The sequence below is a fragment of the Lutra lutra genome, chromosome 4 (genome assembly GCF_902655055.1).
Source record: "Lutra lutra chromosome 4, mLutLut1.2, whole genome shotgun sequence".
Lineage (NCBI taxonomy): Eukaryota > Metazoa > Chordata > Mammalia > Carnivora > Mustelidae > Lutra > Lutra lutra.
This window is the reverse complement of record NC_062281.1, coordinates 96,442,671-96,465,137: the sequence shown is the minus strand read 5'-3', so window position 1 is coordinate 96,465,137 and position 22,467 is coordinate 96,442,671. Positions and strand designations below refer to the sequence as shown.

The 22,467-nt window shown below is 37.2% G+C and overlaps 1 protein-coding gene across 1 annotated transcript in view; it reads left to right on the top strand.

Moving 5' to 3' along the window:
* MAN1A2 (mannosidase alpha class 1A member 2) overlaps nucleotides 1-22,467 on the top strand; it is a 204,382-nt gene that overhangs the window by 40,916 nt on the left and 140,999 nt on the right. Inside the window, 2 exon segments of the mRNA XM_047724606.1 lie at nucleotides 10,133-10,392; nucleotides 17,797-17,893. Coding sequence (XP_047580562.1) covers nucleotides 10,133-10,392; nucleotides 17,797-17,893 — 357 coding nt within the window.

The following is a 22,467-nucleotide window of genomic DNA, read 5'->3' as shown; positions in this document are numbered from 1 at the left end:
GACCCAGAGATAGTGATCTGAACCAAAACCAAGAGTCAGGACGCTTAACCAACTGAGCCACCCAGGTACCCTGAAGATCATGTATTTCTAAGCTGTTTTCCTATGTAAATGTTCTCAAGGTATACTTGTGTGCTTAGAGAATACCTTTTCTGGGGATATCTTACTACTTCAGTCTAACCTACAGTCCCTGGTATACCACCTGTAGTTATTCACGTTTTTGTGATCTGCTCAATTTATATTTACTTAGTTCGCATTTTTACTGGATTCTTAACTCCTGTGGGCAAATAATATTTTATTTTTCTTTGTATTCCCTACACCTAGCTCAGTGCCCCTCACATTTGGTAAATGTTTATTATTATTGAGTTAAGCTGAAATTAATTCAGTGACTGATAACTAGTGATTTAATCTGAAATTACCATTAACTCAAACTAAAATTCCCTAAAATGTAGTCAGATTGGTCTATAACAGTTCTCTGTTGTAAACAATTTCTTTTTGATGACCATATGGATGACCTATATTTGACCAAATTTAAGATAGAGACAGTGAGTTGTGTTGATGGTTCATGAGCTGCGTTATTAAAATGGGAACATGAAAGAACTTGGTATTATATGGGTGCACATGACCAAAGTAAGTAGATTTGGTATGGAGACTTGAGGGTCATTGGATTTCTTGGGGAATTTTGTTTCACTTTGAATCTCTTTCAGTTTTTTTCAGGTGACTGACCATTTGTACTGATGAACAGTTGGGCTTTCCTTTTAATGTGTTTTCTTAAGAATGGATTCACTTATGGAATAGGGAACCTAAATGTGATAGAATTCATGCTTTTTGGTTCTTAACTACAAATCAGTACACCAGAAGGTACACAGTTTAGCTTAAAAGAGTAACATTCAGAAAGTTCTTTGTCATTTGTATGGTAATGTGTTCTGTGCACATAGAGTGCATTCATTTGCTGTGAAGAATTATCCTACACCATATTTGTGAATAACCCTTGGAAAATAATTAGCATGGTTTTATCTCTTGGTTAGCTTGAGTTTAAGGAGTTCAACCTTTATGACCTTGAAGCAGTGACATTTCTTTTTGGAAGGTCTTAAATTCTTCTAGGCACTTGTCACTAAGCCTGGTAGAATATTGTTATTCTAGTATATTTTGTACCTCTTGCTGAGTATCTTGTGGTTGTTTCCTAAAACCATTCTTGGCCTGTGATTGTGCACTAATAGCTATTTACATAATCACCTCACAGATTTTTTTGTGCTTTCTTGGATCCTGAAGTTTCTTTAGAGTGTTTTTAAAATATAGGATGTTTGAAAGGTTAGTATTTTATAATTAAGAACAAAGCCATCATGGGAGACATGGGTGGCTCAGTTGGTTGGGTGGCTGCCGTGGCCCAGGTCATGATCTCAGGGTCCTGGAATCAGGATCTTGGGACTGAGCCCTGGGTTAGGCTCCCTGCTTAACGGGCAGTCTGCTTTTCCCTCTCTCTCTGCCCCTCATCCTCCCTCTTCCCCCACTTGTGCTCTGTCTCTCTCTCAAATAAATAAAATCTTAAATTTTTTTTTTTTAAAAGGCCATCATATAGGTCATTGTCATTTATCTTTTGGAATATAGCATTATGTTTTTGATTCATTCAGCACGTTTTTTAGTCCGCTCATAGGGTTATTAAAATTTGGAGATTAGTAAGAGTCACTGTCGCAAAATTCCTCACTTTTAATGCTTTAGAAAAGTTATCTGATAAAGTCTTTAAGGGCTTTTATGCTTCTTAAATCTAAATTGGAAGACACGGCCTGGAAATCTTAGCAGTGAAATAATGGGTGTGAATGAAAGCTGATGTAAATAGTGGCTTTACCTTAAGAGAAAAGAATGTATCAGTGGAAGTTTGAATGCTTGGAGTCTAGAAAGGTGAGACCCAAAAAGGGTAGAAAGAAAAGGCAGTGATGTTTATTGGGTGCCTGCTTTCTGTTCATTTCCTTCCCTTCCTTGCTGCACTCTATTTCTGATAATTTGTAGGTTCTTTGGGTTTCCTATGTATAAATCATATTATCTATGACAGAAGACTTTGAACTTTTTCTTAACATTTTCATCATCTTTTACTTTGCTGGCTAAGACATATAGTACAATCAAATAAAGTTTGGATGGTGAGCTTTCTTACGAATTTCCCTCATTTTGAAGGGACTGCTTCTAAGGTTTCACTCTTTTTTTTTTTTTTAAAGATTTTATTTATTTATTTGACAGAGATCACAAGTAGGCAGAGAGGCAGGTAGAGAGAGAGAGGAGGAAGCAGACTCTCTGCTGAGCAGAGAGCCCGATGCGGGGCTCGATCCCAGGACCCTGGGATCATGACCTGAGCCGAAGGCAGAGGCTTTAACCCACTGAGCCACCCAGGCACCCCTAAGGTTTCACTCTTAAGATTGCTATTTGCTCTAGGTTTTGGATTAGGTTGAAAAAGGTCTCTTTTCTCCTTTGCTATAAGGTTTTATTTTTTTAAAGATTTTATTTTTTAAGTAATCTCCTCTGCCCAAGGTGGGATTTGAATTACAGCTCTAAGAACAAGAGTTGCAGGCCTTACTGACTGAGCCAGCCAGACGCCCCTTGCTCTAAGGTTTTAAAATCAGGAATGGATATTGAATTTTATCACTTTACTTTTCTGTTTCTACTGAGTGATTTACATAATTTTATTCTTTAATAATAGGTAAATTAATGGATGGAATTTTCTAATGTTAAGCTATTGTTTCTGGAGTAAGTTATGATTATAACTGATCATAATTAGTTATGAATTATTTTTTCCATGTTTTATTATTGTTGTTAACTTTGCTGATATTTTTAAAAAGAAAAAAAAATCTGTGTTTGTGAATGAACTTAGCCTGTGATTGTCCCTTTTCCATAGTAATCATTCAGTTCTGTTTTGGACATGTTGAACTGGCAAATAGTCGATGGCATTGTCTTCCATATTGTTAGAATTTGGATTTGGAGTACTTAGTAACCTGGGAAATGCTGACTGTGTGTGTGTGTATACATGTGTATATATATGTATATATGTGTATATATGTATATATGTATGTATATATGTATATGTATGTATACACACACACACACACATAGTCAGCCTTTCCCAGGTTATATATATATATGTGTGTGTGTGTGTGTATATACATATATGTATATACACAGAAACGTATATATAATAGTTGAGAAAATACAGTTGGTTGATGTTGACTAGGAAGAGTACATAGAGTGAGAACAGAAGTGGGGATGGAATATGACATTTTTTGGGCCAACTGGTTGTGGTAAAGCCAGTGATCAGTTTGTTGGAAAGGCAAGTGTGAGGAAGAGGTGGTTTCAAAGGATGGATAAACTTGGTTATCAGTTTTTAACTGTGATGGATAGAAGCGTGATGTGAGGTTAAGGAAAGTAGAAATGGCAAGTGTAGTGCTTTTGAAAAAGTACAGTGATGGAAGGGGGGCACGGTAAAGGTGGCACAGGCAGTTTTGAGGGAAGTTTATATTGATTTATTTTTAAGGATGGATGAGACTTCATGTTTCTTAGGTGAAGCATAGAGGGGGAGAGAGTATTCGTATATCTGCCTCAATCTTTGCCAAACAAGACTTCAGTGTAATTTTATGTATCCTTATGTAATTGAGGATTGTATTTGCCCTTCAGAATGTTTCCAAACATGACTTATTTTAGTACTCTAATTGGAGAGGGAAATTTATCACCTGGTTAGTTTCTTTCTGGAAAATCAGCCCTCAGATACTAATGAAAGCCTCAGGGAAAGAGAACATTTAGGTTGGAGAGTGAGTAGTTCAGTTAATATTAGGTCATTTTACCAAGCATGAAAGTCACAAAACAACAGTGGCTTAAGCAAGATAAAAGCTTATTTGTGATCACACAAATTCTATAGGGCAGTTTCAGTAAGGGAGGCTGAGAAATAGATTTTATTTTTATCAGGAGCATGTGTTTAGCTAAAAAGTGAGGGCTATAGGATGAAAGAAAAAGGGAGGAAAGATTGAGAAATTGTGTTTGTATCTACACAGTAAGAGACAGTCTTAAATACAATTCATTTCTTACATGAAAGGTGCTATTTGCATAAATGTGTAAGAAGTCAAAATGCATATGCTTGTGTCTAGCCTCTCAACTTACTAGCTCTATGACCCTGAACAAATTACTTAATTTTTCTCTTTGTGCCATAGTATTTTTCTAATAAGATGGTGAACAGTGCTTAATAGAGGGTACCTCATAAATTGGTGTGAGAATTAAATAAGATAATCTAAGTCATTGACTAAACCAATGTCTTATATGATTTAAGCCACAACAGCTGTTGTCATTTGCCTTTGCTTTTCAAGGACCAAGGGTGCATGGAAGGACAAAACAAAAACAAAACAACAACAATAAAACCTTATATTATGTATAGGGTATCAAAAAGTGAGTTAAATATTACACATTAAGATGTAATTGATAGAAAGCAATTTCAGATTTCATGAGAACCAGTATATGTAAGACTGGATTTTATTGGAAACCTTGGAAGGTGCCCAGAGTTAGCACAACTTCAAAGTTGAAGTCCCATCTCTCCACAAGACTACCTCACTTCTGACACCACCTGCAATTTCAGGGATCTCCCACAACCACCCTCAGGCTTGGTAATTTGCTAGCAGTCATAGAGCTTAACTGAAAGCTGTTATACTCACGGAAGGATTGTAGATCATACGGAGAGGATAGAGTTTACAGTCAGCCAAAGGAGGAAGCACATTGGGTAAAGTCCAGGAAGTTTCCAGATGTGGAGCTTCTAGTGTCTTCTCCCCCCAGAGTTTGCCAGTACATATTGCTAACCAGGTATTCAGAGTTTTTATTGAGGCTTTATTAAATAGGCACAATTAATTGATTGCCCACATGATTTAACTCATTCTCAGTGAAACTCTTTTACCCAGAACCCTCACCCAAAGTCATATAGTTGGTGGTTCTAGTGTGGCTTGCCCTAACTCTAGGACTCTCAGATGTGGCCAGCCCCATCCTAAGATTGGGTATGACCAGCACTCACCATGAAGAAGAATGCTTTAGTCAGATATGAAAGATAACCTCCCAGAAGTTGAGGATAAAGGCCAGACTTCTCTTTGGAGGGGGCCAGATTGTTTACTGCACAGAAAGATACCAGGCACTGATGGAAAGGTAAAGGAAACATATACAGGTGCAAGTTCAACGTTGATATCTGTTGAAGATATCAAAGTTACAAAAAATCTTCAAAATACATAAGTAAAAGATCAACTAAGTGAAAATAAACATCCAAAAGAGTTGATTTAGCTGGTGTAATGGCAGATCTGGAAATTTGGCCACTAAAAATTTGAGGAGCCCCTTGAAAGGAGACTAAAATGAAAATAAAAATTTGATATGTGTATATAGAGAGAAGAAAACTATCAGAGAGATTAGGGTGTTTGATATAATTAATGGTTACATTTTATGAAGTACTTCTACTTACCTTGGATACCAGTAGCCAAAGTGGTGTAGTCGGGGTAGTATTAATATGTGTTTACCCAGAAAGTACTGATCTTGTGGGTTTTTAAATGATTTGTGTCAGATTGCAGAGTAAGTTGGGGCAGAGCTGGAAAGAGAATTGTCTCCTGGCCTTTGGATTAAGTACTTTTACCTTAGGTGCTTTTGTCCTCAACTATAAAATGACTCTTCTCGGCACCCAGTTAATGGGAGATCTAGCTCAGTTCCTTGGGACTCCGGAGTTCCTGTTGAGGACTAGACTGGTCTTTCTTTGAATTCCAGGTTATGGTGGTTAGTCCATGCTGATTGTATTCACTAAACTGCTAAACAAAAAATTATTTTGAGGGACAGACGCAAATTTACAGATCTTTAGGTTTTTTTTTTTTTAAGAGTTTATTATTTATTTGACAGAGATCACAAGTAGGCAGAGAGGCAGGCAGAGAGAGAGAGGAGGAATCAGGCTCATTGCCAAGCAGAGAGCCTGATGTGAGGCTCAATCCCAGGACCCTGGGATCATGACCTGAACTGAAGGCAGAGGCTTTAACCCACTGAGCCACCCAGGCGCCCCTAGGTTTTCAAAATATTTCTGAATGAGACTGCACAAGTATTGCAACAGTATAGGTTCTGCTGAACAACGTTTGGATGTCATAACAATAACAAAAGTGGGGTAAAGTGACTGGGGGCTTTCTTATAGAGTACTAAAATTTAGATGGTTCAGTTTTTTAATTTTTAAAAATAATTGTGTAATCTGAAGATTGTTTACATATACGTGTTGCTCTCAAATATACTTCTTTGCTTTTAGAGAAATAATTGATACTAGCATTTAATTAGTAAAAATAGTAAATGAAAATGGGCTTCCCGGTACTCATGCTCATTGTGCCTTTTATTTCTAAGGTGATCTTGAAGGCCCCAGCTGCCGTTATGGGCATATGGGCAAAGGAGTCAGGGATGGAAAAGAGAGGGCATAGCTCTCTGCTAGTTCTGCAGGAGGCTCGCCACATTTTAAGAGCATTTGGTGCCCTCTAAATCCTTGTGGGTTTGCCCATAAGTGTTATGTCATTCAGTGCAGGGATGCTGAAAAGTTGCAAGGTGTCCCTGGGTGTTGGTCCCTGGTGTCTGAGGACACCGATGTTATCCCAGATCATTAAATGGCTCTGTGTGTGTGTGTGTGTGTGGTGAGGAAGAGGATAGGTGGTGAGGGAAGGAAGGAAACTTGTGTTGATAAGGACTTCTCTGTACTCTTAGACTCCTGTGTCATCTCATCCATTCCTCACAACAGTCTTGCAAGGTTGGTGGGGATACTCTTCACAGATGGGAAAAGGAGCTTCAGAGAGGTGATACACATCTAATATCACACAGCGAAAAAGTGGCGGGTTCTACCAAAGCCTTAGTTGGTTGATGGCATAGTTTGAGGACATTCATTTATGACAGTGTTTCATGGCATGCTAAAAGGGGTGTGCTAGAAGGGGGATTGTGACTAAAAAAGGTTGGGCAGTATTATGCTAGGCACCTTTATTGCAGAACTTCGCAGAGCCTTTGAAATACCCATGTGCATTGTGAAGCTTTGGAGAGGGACATCGAATGTATTGTGGCCCTTAGGATGGGCTCGAGAAGGCGACATGTAATCCCCAGCTGTTTGTGGAGGTTTGCTGGTGCATGAGGGTGCTTCTAAAGTGATGCCCAGGTGAGCCATTGCAAACATGGTGGGGGCTTCCATGTGCCTTTCAATGGTAACATGGTGCTTGGAGCTAGAAAGGGGAAGCATTGTTCCTGACGGAGTCTCTCCCACTCATCAGGCAGAAACTGTCCTTGAAAGAACCAGTCCTTCCTGTTTGATGGTACTCTTCTTTGGGACTTAGTCCCAGGCCTTCTGCTTTCCTCACTCTATGTGCATTGTTTGCTCACTGAGTGAGGGAGTTGGGAACATTCTCAGATGGAAGTGACAGAACACCTAACTGGTTCAGCTCCACAGAGCCGGAAATCTGGAGACTGGCAGTTGAAGGCCCTGGTAGCAACCTAACGATAGCAGTAGCACTTTACGTCTTTCTTTTCTTTTCCTGAACCATGTTGGCCATTTATCCCTAGGCCTTTTGCCTGCAAAATGGCTGTCACAGTTTTAGGCATCACAACCACAGCTGAAGATAGGAGTAGGTATTTCGGTAGGTTTGGTCTTAGTAGCTCACAGGCCCTTTTCTCAAATGGTTCTGTCCATTTTTTAATTCCAGAAGGAAATTATTTCCTAGTAGTCCTCCTTTGCCTCTGTGGTTGGAATAGGGTTGTGTGATCACCCCTAGCTGCAGGGGCATTTGAGAAAGACTTGGTTGACGTAGACGCATTATTTGTGGGCTGGGCACAGTGTTTCTCTGTTGGTAAGGAGAGGGGGGCGGTTTGGAAGGCGGATGATGCCCTTTTTTGCCCGAGTTTCCTGAACGGAGCAGCCCAGAATTGCTCATTAATTCACTCACGGGCTAGCTTTGGCTTATCCTTGCCAAAAGACTGCAATTTTCCCACCTCCACTCTGTCTGGAGGCCCCGTGGATTCTTTCTCCCTGCCTTCAGGTGCCTCTGTGTTTGCCCTGTATCTGGTGTTCTCTCCTGTTTCCCTCATCAGCCCCTTTTTACTGCTAGCAATCCAGTTTTTTCTCTAAACATTTAACATTTTATTTATTTATTTATTTATTTATTTTTAAAGATTTTATTTATTTATTTGACAGAGAGAGATCACAAGTAGGCAGAGAGGCAGGCAGAGAGAGAGGAGGAAGCAGGCTCCCTGCTGAGCAGAGAGCCTGATGCGGGGCTGGATCCCAGGACCCTGAGATCATGACCTGAGCCGAAGGCAGCGGCTTAACCCACTGAGCCACCCAGGCGCCCCAACATTTTATTTTTAATATTAGACTGTAAACTGATATTTTTCTCTGGATATTCTGTGATTTTTAAACACATATTTGTATTCCCATAATCACTATAATTGGATTACATAACATTGCTTTCATCCCCCAAAACTCTCTTATGTGTTATTCCTTTATAGTTAATTCTCCCCCATCCATACTTCCTGGCAACCACTGACATACTCACCATCCTTAGATTTTTGTCTTTTTGAGAATGTCATGTAAAAGGAATAAAGTGGAATGTAATGTTTTGAGATGGGCTTCTTTCATTCATGGAGTAATACCTTTGAAATTCATTCAAGTGTGTATGAATAGTTTCTTTTTATTTTGAGTAGTATTCCATAGTGTGGCTAGACCACATCATAAACAGTAGTTTGTTTATTTATTTGGTGAAGGATACCTCAGTGGTTTCCAGTTTTTGCCTATTATGGGTAAAGTCATTATAAACATTTCTGTATAGGATTTCCCCTCCAGTTTTTTTAGAAATTGTGGTACGATACACATAACACTTATGACTTTAGCTAATTTTAAGTGTACAGTGTGTTGGTATTAAATGCACTCGTATTGTTGTGTGACCATCTCCAGAACTCTTGATCTTGCAAAACTGAAGCTCTACCCATTAAAACAGTGACTTCCCATTTCCCTTTCTCCCCCCATCCTCTGGCAACCACCATTCTACTCTGTAGTATTTTGGTTATCCTAAATATCTCACGTAAGTGGAATCATATAGTACTTGTCCTTTTGTGATGGGCTTATGAATAGGTTTTTGTATGAACATACACCTTCACTTTGCCGGGATAAATTTCCAGTGTAGTTGCTGAATTTTGTGGTAGTTACATACTTAATTTCTTAAGAAACTGGCTGTACCATTTTCTGTTTCCACCAGCAATGTCGTAGGTCTGGCAGAGTTTGAATTGAATTTCTAGAGAGTTGACTCTGGTGACTACTGAGATATTTACCCTTAGAGCAGTCATCATTGGCTGATGTAGAATACAGTAACTACCACTCCTGTATTCATTCATGTGGATGGGGGTAGAAGTGGAGAGAAGATTGAGCTCTCACAAAAGTAGGCCAGGGTAGAAAACCCTGTCGGTGTCCACTGCGGTTGTGGTGTCCAAACCTGTGTGCATACCAGAATTCATCAGAGGAGCTCTTCATAAGACACAGTCATGGGTTTCATAGAGACCTACTGAATTGGAATCTGTTCTCTCAATTCCCACAACACTTGGGAATTGTGTTAAGATCTGTAGGATTTTCAAATATAAAAGTTTAGAAGCATATCATGTACTAATAATAATAATGAAAAATTTCCCTAGATCTTCTCTTTTCCACTTATCTCTTTCCCTGACCCTGTATTTATATTTTTGTCCCTTCCCCATACTTAATTCTATTTTAATTTTCTCTCCCCCGTCTTGTTTTTTGCTCTTTTTTTTTCCCTCTTTCCCCTCCCTTTTCTTTCTTCATGTCTTTTGATAAGTTACTGATTGTTCTTTGCTCTGTTCTCACTGCTCCTGCAATTGTAACTTTCCTTCTAGGTTCCCTCTTCTTCCACCTTGTAAAGTGTTTGGTCTTCAGCATCCAGGGCTCATAAGTTATATTTATCCTGTTTGGGCAGATATATCTGAGTCTCTCTCACAGATCATCCTTACCTTTTAATGGCTGTAGTAGGAAACATCTAACAGGGTTTGGCTCAGGAAACTTTAAATTTTAGGTTCAAAGATTAAAGTTCTTAAGGATCATTCTTACCAGACCTTTTTTTATTCTCTTATAGGGAAGAAGAGGAACGTTTGAGAAATAAAATTCGAGCAGATCACGAGAAGGCCTTGGAAGAAGCAAAAGAAAAATTAAAAAAGTCAAGAGAGGAAATTCGGGCAGAAATTCAGACAGAGAAAAATAAGGTAGTCCAAGAGATGAAGGCAAAAGAGAAGAAGCCACTGCCACCAGTCCCTATACCAAATCTAATAGGAATAAATGGTGGAGACCCAGAAGATAATGACATAAGAAAGAAAAGGGAAAAAATTAAAGAGGTAATAAAACAAGATTTATGATGTGGAGAGGTTATGGTATTTGACTGGATTTAAATGTATATACATTTGTATCATCTATGGTGTCATACTTTGTTCTTGTTTGTTTTGGGGTCATGCTCATAGTTCAGATTCCAAGTTGGCAATAATCTTTCTTAATAGGGATTATAAGATAATTATTGGACACTTGAAATTTTGATATAATGTTGTTTGGATCATTATACCACTCTGTTGAGGGAGCTTTTGATATTCAACATTTTATAAATAATATAGAATAGATCTGTAAATAATTATCATTGAATAAGAAATTTCTGAAGTGTTCAGTTACAAGGGACTCTGTTAGATGCTATGCAAATCTCCTCATAAACATGCCTCTGAAAAATTAGCATTTTATCTGCCATCTTTTAAAGTATAGGTCATCTAACCCTTCGCCCATACTGCAGATATCCTCCAAAGAGTCTCAAAAGATTAAAGAATGGGGAACGATTGACTTCAGGATTCTTTAAATGTTTAGTCTCAGAAGTCTTTCAAATTGTTATTCTAGGAATTACTTGGAGGGTAAAGAGAATGCCGTAGTATGGTGTGTGTGTGTGTGTGTGTGTGTGTAGGGAGGGGGTGGAATTTAGTGAATACTACAGTTAAGTTTTGTTAATTAGAACTCTTGCTGATTTTGATAAGTACTGCCTGTGAAGAAAAAGGTTTTGTCAGGTTGTAACAGCATCAGCAATATTTCAAAGGGATTATTTATCATAAAAGAAGATGGTAAGTTTAGTTTGAATAGTTAAATATCTATTGGAAATATTCTAGTAATGATTATGAAAGACTTAGCAGGTACTTAAAGCTTGGCCTTATGAATTATTATGAAACCTTGATCTTGATGGAATTAAACTAGAGCTGTACTCTGATGTTACCTCAGCTCTGGAGACTGTCTTACTGTGCTGGCTGCTATAGGCACTTTCTTTGGACTGTATTGAGAAACATTGATAGTTTTTTTTGTTTGTTTTTTGTTTTTTGTTTTTTTGAGATGACCTGCTAGTTTTTAGATGTAATTAGAATTCATTGAAACACTTTCTTATGTACATAATAATTCAAATAACAGTGTGTGTTTAGGGGACTCCCAAGACCACCACAGCCTCAGTGATTTGCTAGAAGTATTCCCAGAACTCAGCAAAGCAGTTGTATTCATGGTTTGGGTTTATTGCAGCAGTAGGATGCAGATTAAAATTAGTAATAGGAAAGGCCCATAATGACAGAGTCCAGGAGATACCAGATGCAAGTTTCTAGCTGTCCTCTTTCAGTGGAGTGGTATGGACAGTGTTTAACTGTCCCAGCAATGATGTATGGTAAGGAAGTATCATCAACCAGGGAAGTCCACCTGAACCTTGCTGTCCAGGGCTTTTATTTGAGGTTCATTATGTAGGCGTGGCTGACCTTAGTTCTCTAACACCTCCAAGAGGTCAGGCTGATATCATGTGACCCAAGGCCCCCCACCATAAATCACATTGTAAACAGAAACTGTTCACATGGCCCAAGGCTACACTTAAACGAAGGTACTCTAAAAGGCAGGATAATAAGATTTAGTGGTTATTTTCTAGGAGTCTGGCACAGGGCACATCTTTCTTACAGGGTTTGGATAACCTAGACCTGGTGAGTTAACCCTTTAACATCCATATATCAAGTGTTCTTACAAGTCAACATGAAACATATTAAGACCTCCTGTACAGGTAGGCTCCTGTTAAACATTATGGTCACTGGCTTAGCAGGCAGAGAAAGTTGAACCTTAAGCTTATAGGGGAAGAAACTAACAAGAGGCAAGATGATGTGAACTGAGGAATACCTGAAAGTTTCAAGGATTAGAGACATTGGTTACTTCTAAAGGAAGGGGTATAAAACAACATTAGAAAGGGATTATTTGAACATTTTAAAAAGTGCTCGTAACTCCTAGATCTCCAGTTCTCCAGCTTAGGCATCCTAGCTGCTGTCTTCCCTTCCCAACAGAAGACTAAAGTATACTATACCTTTTTGAGGGATAAATTAGAAGAGGTGTGGATTTGGGAATACCAGTTATGGCTGAGGGAAAACACAAAAAAGGTGGTCAGGGTGGAGGGAATAAGTGAAAAGTGTTCTGAATATTGAGACCACTTTCTCCTGCTCAACTCTCCGAATTCTGGCAGCCAGGTTTTTATATTCAATAAGCAGAAGACGGACAGACTTCTCTGGGGAGACTGGCCCAAGAGAAAAGATCTACAGTGTTCCTCAGTGAAAACCCCTGGGTTTCACCTGTGGTCCCTAAGATGAGGCTCAGCTCAAGTTTGGCTCATTCACTGACAGCATTTAATTATCTTGTAAGTGCCTCCCTCTGATGTGAAGAACAAACCAAAGATCACCAGGCATTTCAGGAAAGCTGCTTACATTAGAAAAAAAAAACAGATGGAAGAATTCAGGAATTCAGAGAATATAGAAACAATACGGGGTGGACCAAAAAAGAAAGAAAAATTGTCATTGGCATGACAAAAAATGGAACTCATGAGAACAGGAAGTTATGAAAAGGAACATTTATAGAATATGAAGGAGCTCTTAGAAATTAAAAAATGTAATTTTGAAATTCAGTAGAAGAGTTGGAAGATAAAATTGAGCATATCTCTCAATAGAACAAGAAAGAGATTGAGCAAACAAGAAGGTAAGATTAGTCAGGAACATTTAACAAGTGATTAGATGAGGAAAATAGATGAGAAGAAGTCAATTTAAGAAAACTGGCTGAAGCTAAAGAATGTGGGTCTTAGGGATTGAAAGGACCTACCAGACATGGAACAACAATGAGCAAAAAAACAGGAAAAAAAAAAAAAAGATTCCTTCTGAAATTTTAGAAAAACAGGCATTCAAAAACAGATCCTAAAAATTTACAGAGGAGAAAAAAAGGTTCCGCTCAAAAGATGGGATTGTATTTAATGGCACCTCAGATTCCTCAACCATAATATTGGAAACTGGAAGAGAGTGGAGCAATGGCTTAGAAAATTATATATTCAGCCAAATTGTGAATCAAATCTGAGGGTAAATTTAGTCATTTTCTCAGATTGCTACTGAAAAATATGCTTCAGCACAAAAATAGGAAGAGGAGATTTTGGCAACAAGGGATCTGTCACTAGAGAGAGAAAGGAAGGGCATTCTCAGGATTCTGAATAAGGGACTCAGCAGAGTGACTGCTGTGCTTCAGGCGGAGAGAACAGAAGTCGAGGTCAGAACAGGAGGGATAGAGAGCTTCAGGAAGGATATATCAGAATAAAATGGAACTGATGTGTTGGATTATATACTGAGACAGGTTTTGAAGCTCAACTATAATTTGGAAGTAAATTCAGAATTGTTACATTAAAAACTTAAGTAAACAAACAAAACCCCAAACCCTCAGATAAGTAATTAAAAGCCGGACAAACAAAAGTTGCACAAGGTAATATAATAATTACAAGAAAAACATGTTAATTACATTGGGAGGATGTGGGTCAGAGAAATATAAGTGGGGAAGTATATGTTGAGGTAGTGGCATAAAAGAGCTAAATTATCGTTAACTGTAGGGGAATATGGTACATACCTAAACCTTTTTTAGAAATTAAGAACTAGGGGCGCCTGGGTGGCTCAGTGGGTTAAGCCGCTGCCTTCGGCTCAGGTCATGATCCCAGGTCCTGGGTTCGAGCCCCACATCAGGCTTTCTGCTCAGCAGGGAGCCTGCTTCCTCCTCTCTCTCTGCCTGCCTCTCTGCCTACTTGTGATTTCTCTCTGTCAAATAAATAAATAAAATCTTTAAAAAAAAAAGAAAAAGAAATTAAGAACTAGCCCTATAGACTGTATTTCAAAATACAGTGATAAATAGAAAAAATAGGTGAAGGGCGCCTGGGTGGCTTAGCTGGTTAAACATTTGCCTTTAGTTCAGGTCGTGTCATGATCCCAGTCCCATGCTGGGCTCTCTGCTCAGGAGGGAGCCTGCTTCTCTTTCTCCCTCTGCCTGCTGCTTCCTCTGCTTTGTGCTCTTTTTTCTCTCTGCCAAATAAAATATTAAAAAAATGAGGTTTTTGAGACATGATTTTGTAAAAAATAAATGTACCTATTTTAAGAGTATGCTTGTTGATGGGTTTTGACAGCTGTATATACCTGTATAACAACTATTATCAAGATATTTATAATCTCAGAACGTTTTTCTTGTGCCCCTCTCTGGTCAGTACACCCGATTCCTTGGTCACAGGCAAACACTGATCTACTTTTAGTTATTATAGGTTGTTTGTCTTTTTTAGAGTTTCAGTCAAATGGAATCATAAAGTATGAAAGTATGTGATATTTTGTTTCTGAGCTTTTGTGTGGCATAATTTTTTTGAGATTAACCTATGTAGATTGCACATGAAGGTCATTTTTTCCTTAGTAGTATTCCATTATATGGGTATATCATAACTTGTTTTATTTATTCACCTGTTGAACATTTGTTCAACAGTTGTTCCAGTTTTTGGCTGTTATGGTTAAAGTTGCTGTGAACATTTGTGTACAAGTATTTGTATGGGCACATATTTTAGTTTTAATTTTAACCTTTTGTCTGTGATCTGTTGCTGGTTAATTTTTTTGTTTATTGTGTTGAAGTAAGGGCCGTGCTTCAGTTTTTGCCCATAGGGCATTCTAGTTGTTTCAGCATCATTTGTTGAAAAGATTATCCTTTTCCTTTTGAATTATCTTGGCGCTTTTGTTCAAGATCCAGTGATAAAATCAGTAGGTGTTGAGCCTCTTTCTGGACTCATACCTATTCCATAACCCTTAATGCCAGAAGGACCCTTTATTGAATTCTTACACTTATAGTAAGCTTTGATGTCAGGTTAAATCCTCCAACTTTGTTCTTTTTAAAAATTGCTTTGGCATTTCTGGGTCCTTTGCCTTTCTAGAATTAGCTTCTTTTTTTTTTTTTTTTATTAAAGATTTTATTTATTATTTGACAGAGAGAGATCACAAGTAGATGGAGAGGCAGGCAGAGAGAGAGAGAGAGAGGGAAGCAGGCTTCTTGCTGAGCAGAGAGCCCGATGTGGGACTCGATCCCAGGACCCTGAGATCATGACCTGAGCCGAAGGCAGCGGCTTAACCCACTGAGCCACCCAGGCGCCCTAGAATTAGCTTCTTTATGAAAATAGAAGGTTGCTGGAATTTGATTGGGATCTTATTGAATCTGTAGATGTATTAGGAAGAATTATTAACAATATCCAGTGTTCATGAACATGTTACATGTTTCCACTTATTTAGGTTTTCTTTGGTTTCTCAGCAGTGTTTTTTATAGTTCTCAGTATATAATTCTTGTACATATTGTTACATTTGTTCTGAAATATTTCATGTTTTTGATGCTAATATAAATGGAATTGCTTATTAGCATATAGAAATATATTTGGTTTTAGCTTTCTGAACTTATTTCCCTGTTACTTTATTGAAGTAATTTATTCTTGTGGATTTTTCTTTTTTAGATGGCTTAGGATTCTCCTTATACATAGTAATGTCCTCTGTGAATAGAGGTACTTTTCCATTTTCCTTTTTGATTTTTATGCTTTTTATTTCTTTTTCTTGTATTGTTACATTGGTTAGGACTTCCAGTACATTGTTGAAAATAAATGGTGAGAATGGACATACTTGATCTCAACTTTAGGGGTTAAGCATTTAGTCTTTTACCATTAAGTATGATGTTAGCTATAGGTTTTTTGAAGATCCCCTTTTTTAGGTTGTAGACATTTCCTTGTAGTTTACTGTGAGTTTTTTTTTAAATCATGAATGGGTGTTGAATCTTGTTAGGTGCTTTGTCTACCGGTATAAAATGATTGATGTTTTTCCTTTTATATTATTCTGAATTATATTAATTGATGTTTGAATGTTAAATCAGTCTTCTATTTGTAGGTTAAACTGTTCTTGATCATTATGCAGTATCCTCTCTCTATTGCTGATTTTCGTTAAGGAATTTTGTGTTTTGTTTTGTTTTTTAAAGATTTTATTTATTTATTTGCCAGGGAGAGAGAGAGAGAGAGAAAGAGAGAGAGGGAGAGCGTGTGCAAGAACACACAAGCAGGGGAGCAGCCCGCATAGAGAGAAGCAAGCTGTCCGCTGAGCAAGGAGCCTGATGGGGGAGTTGATCACAGGACGCTAGGATCATGACCTGAGCTGAAGGGACACCCTTCACCTATTGAGTCACTCAGGCATCCCTCGTTAGGGAATTTTGAATCTGTGTTTTGAGAGATACTGGTTTTCAGTTTCCTTGTAATGTCTTTGTCCGGTTTGTTTTCTGAATAATGCAAGCTGCAAAAAAACAAGTTGAGGAATATTTTAATGAATAGTATACTGATAATTGAATAGATTTTTGATATACCACAGTCCACTGTTAAAAACTGTTATATAATTAAATACTCTGCTGTTGCATAGCTTGGAGCACCTTGGGTTGTGAGAAGTGCAGTTCAAGCTAGTTGATAAAAAAAAAATTTATTAGCTTAGTGGCTCTAAACGAGGGCTTCAAGCTTGGCTTGGCTAAGTCCACATCTTAGATGGCACACAGTGGAATACTACGCAGCCATCAAAAGAAATGAAATCTTGCCATTTGCGACGACATGGATGGAACTAGAGGGTATCATGCTTAGCGAAATAAGTCAATCGGAGAAAGACAACTATCATATGATCTCCCTGATATGAGGGAGAGGAGATGCAACAAGGGGGGTTAAGGGGTAGGAGAAGAGTAAATGAAACAAGATGGGATTGGGAGGGAGACAAACCATAAGTGACTCTTAATCTCACAAAACAAACTGAGGGTTGATGGGGGGAGGGGGTTTGGGAGGGGGGGTGGGGTTATGGATATTGGGGAGGGTATGTGCTATGATGAGTGCTGTGAAGTGTGTAAACCTGGTGATTCGCAGACCTGTACCCCTGGGGATAAAAATATATGTTTATAAAAAAATAAAATTAAAAAAAAAAAAAGAAAAAAAAATAGGCACCTCTGTCCTTTTGTTGTTTAGTTTCTCCATGTTGGGTGAATGTTAGCCTCCATCGGCTCCACGATGATATATTATGTACACCTTGAGATTACAAATCGAGAGAGTCCCCTTCCTTTATGCATAAAGGGACTTGATTGCTGCTACTTGAATCACACCTAGTCACTTTGTTTAGGTCAGGGGTTGGCAAAATACAGCCTGCAGGCCAAGTTTGTTTGTTTGTTTGTTTTTTTCTGTTGTGTAGACTGAGGTTAAACATGGTTATGTGTGTTGTCACACTGGTACAAATGGTAATAGAATAATATCCTAATGTAGGAGATACAGGAGAATAGGTAAGGCTATAGTGATAGATGATCTAGATAGATGAAATAACAGTCTGTGAGTAATGTAAATTGCTGGATTATAATTTTTCCTTTCTCAGATGATGAAACATGCCTGGGATAATTATAGGATATATGGATGGGGGCATAATGAACTCAGACCTATTGCACGGAAAGGACACTCCACTAATATATTTGGTAAGTTTACTTCTTCTAATTATACATCCACTACTATATCCATTTTCTATCTCCATCTTTAAAATAGAATCTAACTTTTTAAGTACTTTATAAAACCCGAATATTTCTATGTAACAATAATTTGAATTATAATAAGTACATAACATGTACTTTTTTTTTTTGTAAGTTTCAGTCAAGATTTAGTGATCGTTACTTTGGAATATACAGATGATGTGGTAGATTTTATATATATATATAGATATAGATATATATATCTATATCTATATATATATAGATGCCATTCATTTATTTGAGTATTTTGCAGCTTTTTCTGCCATTTCTTTTTTTAGTATCAGGGAAGTTTGGTACCTATTTGTAATTTTTCTTCAACACAGTTCTGATACTCCTCATAGAGGAGGAGGGGATGCAAAAGAAAGCAGCAGTCCTCATTGCTTTGTGGATGCCCCATTGTGAGACATTAGTGCAGGAAAAGACATTATATTTAATGGTTAATTAAAATTAGATCCTCTCTTCAAGTAAGTATTTCTTTATATTCAGTGGTAAACTGTGAGTCCTTTTAAAGGATTGGAGTATAACTGTGTACTGAAAATAAAGGTTGGGTGTTAATTTTCTACTCATTTTCTTAAACCTTATTTCTCAGAACATCTACTGTATTAAAAATTATCAAAGAGATACGGGTCCTAGGCAAGGTAGTAGGTAAATAACATATATTATGTCATTTAATCATCATAGCAATGACTGTCTAAGGAAGGATTGTTTGCTGAATCTAAATTCAGAATATAAATGAGTTTTCAGGTAACAAAAAATTCCATTTCTTTTAAATCAATATAAGTCTTTTAACGAGCAAAAGGGGTATTTCTTTCTTAACTGAACATTTTATTAAAATCCTAATGGAGCGGTTTTGACTTAATGTTTTTTTCTTTTAAAAAATATATATATTTTATGAAAGGTGGTTTTGATTTGTGGTAATTTTGTCAGACTTCTTCAAATGTAAACTTTGTGGATCACTCTTTGGTTAGGTTGGTAAGTGACTGGGGCATGGCAAGTTCAAATAATTGTCAGGTGATTTCTTGCTGGCTGGTTGGTTATAGAGCACTTAGGCTGATTTAGTGGGTAAACTGAGAGTTGTCTGTAAGATCCTAAAAGTTAAAGGAAGTTAGAGTTGGAAAGGGAGGCTTTACAAAATGAGCCCTTTCAATCTGAGTTAACTAGGTACAGAGGCAAGGTTTTGCCAGTGGTCCTCCATTTCCGAGGGATTGCCATGTAAATGAAAGCGATTAAACACATTTTTTTTTAAAAAGATTTAATTTATTTGACAGAGAGCACAGTTTAAACAGATTTCAATAAAAAGTTTTATTTTCCTTGCTACCAGTCTGGCAAGAGATCAGTAACTTTAGGGATTCTATAATTTGGTTAGTAAATAAGACTATTTATTTTCCTTTAGAACAATAGTCATATGCACATTAATAGAAAACTCAATAGTATTTATATAGTTCATATTGCTGTGGACTAAATTGTGTCCCCTATACATTGATATGTTGAAGCTCTAACCCCTAAGTCCGTATATATGGAGGTGGAGCCTTTAGGAGTTAATAAAGTTAAATGAGGTCATAAGTGTGGGGCCGTAATCTGATCAATAGGGCAGGAGCCCTTAAGAAGAGGAAGCACCAGAGCTCACTCTCCCCATGCACATGCACCAAGGAAAGGTCATATGATGACATAGTAGGAATATGGATGTCTACAAGCCTTCACCGAAATCCAGAACCTTTATTTGGACTTTTACAGCCTCTAGAACTATGAGAAAATAAATTTCTCTTGTTTAAGCCTCCTAGTCTATATATTTCATTATGGCTGCCCAAACAGAGTAATAAGTGTACTATATACTGAGGGCTGGTTTTAGAGATTTATGTGAATGAATTTATTTTGCATTCAAAACAACCCTAAGAGGCAGGCGCTGTGGTTACTGTTTCCATTTTACAGATAAGGAAATTGAAGCACACTTACGGTTAACTAACTTGCCCAGTGTCACCCAGTTAGTAAATAATGGAGGCAAGATTTGAATCCCAGCAGTTTAGTGCCATGATCCCTTTTTCTAATCACCATTCCACACTGTTTCAGTAGACTCTAAAGACAGAAAAACATAAATAGCAGAACACAGGGAAAAAAAACCCACCATAAGAAGAAAGTTCTAATGAAATGGTAGAAAAAGTGAAAATGCAACCTATAGAATTTTCAGTAATCAAAATTAGGTGCTTGTGTCTTTTATTAAAATTTTTGAGTGGTTACAATTTTTTCCCACCAAATAAGCAAAGTTGGGGTGGATCCTTTATTGTTTTTGTTTTCTATTTTTAGATACACAGTTTATTAAAGGATTAATAAACAAAGTTCAGGACTTTGTTTTCCATGTATTCTGGTTTTTTTTTTTTTTAAATCTCATATTCTTGCTAGGAGTATGATTTGGAAGTTTAAAAAAAAATATATATATATATATTTTTTAACTTTCTCGTTGTTTAAATAGAAGAAGTCTAACCAAAGGGTAATGTTCAGAGTGTCTCATTTGACATCCCAAATTCAGTTTGCCTTCACAGAATCCAAATTTTAGAGTTGAAAGGAACTTTAAAAGTCTGGCCTCTCTATTACAGAATGTATAGACTGGTATTGGACATATAGGAACATAGAGGCGAGTATTGAAACTTGCAGTATTTGAGTTTATATGGAAAATAACTTAAAATGTATCCTTTTTCATTTTATTACCTTTAATTATGAAAAAAATTCTTTTATATGGTAATTGAAATCAGTGTTCCTCTGCCTTCTAATAGCCTTGGCATTATATGATTCTTGATGTGCAGATAACGGAAAGCCCATTCCAAAATGGTTTAAAGTAAAAGAAATTTAATCAGCTCAGTGAAGTTCTAGCATAGATTGGAGTCCAGCTGAGCTTTTTCTTTGTGTCTTTCCTCTGTTTTCCTGTGTGTGTTGATATCTTCAGATTGGCTTCTTAGCAGGATGGCTGCCTCAGCTCGAAGCTTTATATGTTCATATTACCACATCTGTAGAAAAGAGAACACGTAGAAAAGGGGGAACACTTGAGTTTCTTAGAAACTTCATAGAAAGACTCATTGTTTTTTATGTGCCCATTCTTGAACCAAATGCTATTCCCAGAAGGGTGATGTATATTCCTTTGGTTTTACCCAGTTAAGGCAAACTCTTGAAGCTAGTGAGTGAGAGGAAGGAAATGTTGCTGGGTGTAAATTAGCACTGGTATTAATTGTTCCAACAGTGATTCATGGAATGAATTCTTTTTACTTAGACATTCTGGAGAATAAAAAGTTTTATTATGGATAGGTCTTTTCATATTTAAAAGAAAGAATTTTGATTTGGAAAAGAGTGTTATTAACTTTGCAGTGCTTTTTGAGGTATGCTTTTATTTTCTGTATGTGTGTCTATGTATGTGACTTTATGTACGTGTGTGTATAAATTCTTTTTGCTATTTTCAACTTAACTGGGTTATGACTTAAAATATTTTGTCAAGGATTTTTGTGTTTATATTTTGCATTCATATTCTATATTTTTCTTGCATTATCTTTGTTTTGTTTTGGTATCAGGGTAATATTGGCTTCATAAAGTGAATTTGGAAGTGTTCTCTGCTCTTCATACTTCTGGAAGAGATTGTTTTAACATTGATTTTATTTTCTGCTTTAGTATTGGTAAAATTCACCAGTGAAGCCATTGGCATCTGGAGATTTTTTTTTTGGGGGGGAGGTTCTTAAACTGCAAATTCAGTTTCTCCAACAGTAAGGACCAATCAGTTTATCTGTATTTATATGGCTTTGAACTGTGTAAGTCCACTTATATGTGGGTTTTTGGGAAAATACAGTATAGAAGTATGCTCTAGAAAGTAATATACTTTCTTTTATGATTTTTTTTTCAAATTTTTATTTAAATTTGGTTAGCTAACATACGGTGCAATATTAGTCTCATGAGTAGAATCCAGTGATTAATCACTTAAACACCAACGGCTCAGCACAAGTGCCGTCCTTAAATACCCATCATCCATCTAGCCCCATCCACTTCCTGTCATCAACCCTCAGATTGTTCTCTATCATTGAGGTTTTTTTTTTTTAAGATTTTATTTATTTGAGAGAGATATAATGAGAGATGGAACACGAGCAGGGGAGAGAGGGAGAAGCAGGCTCCCGACTGAGCAGGGAGCGCTACAATGGGACTTGATCCCAGGACTCTGGGATCATGACACAACCTGAGCTAAAGGTAGCTGTTTATTGTTTGGTGGCAGCTGTAGTGATAATCCCTTTTAATTCCTAATAGTAGTAATTCATGTTTATTCTTTTTCTTTGTCAGTCCTGCTAGAAGGTTGGTTTCATTGATCTTTTTAAATAATTTATCATGGTTCACTTTATTTTTTTTTTTATTCAAGAAATATTAACGTAGAGTGTTATACTAGTTTCAGGTGTACAATACAGAAATTCTGTACATTATTTAGTGCTCATTATGATAAGGGTGCCTTTAATCTTGCTCACCTATTTCACCCCCACCCCCACCTTACCTCCTATCTG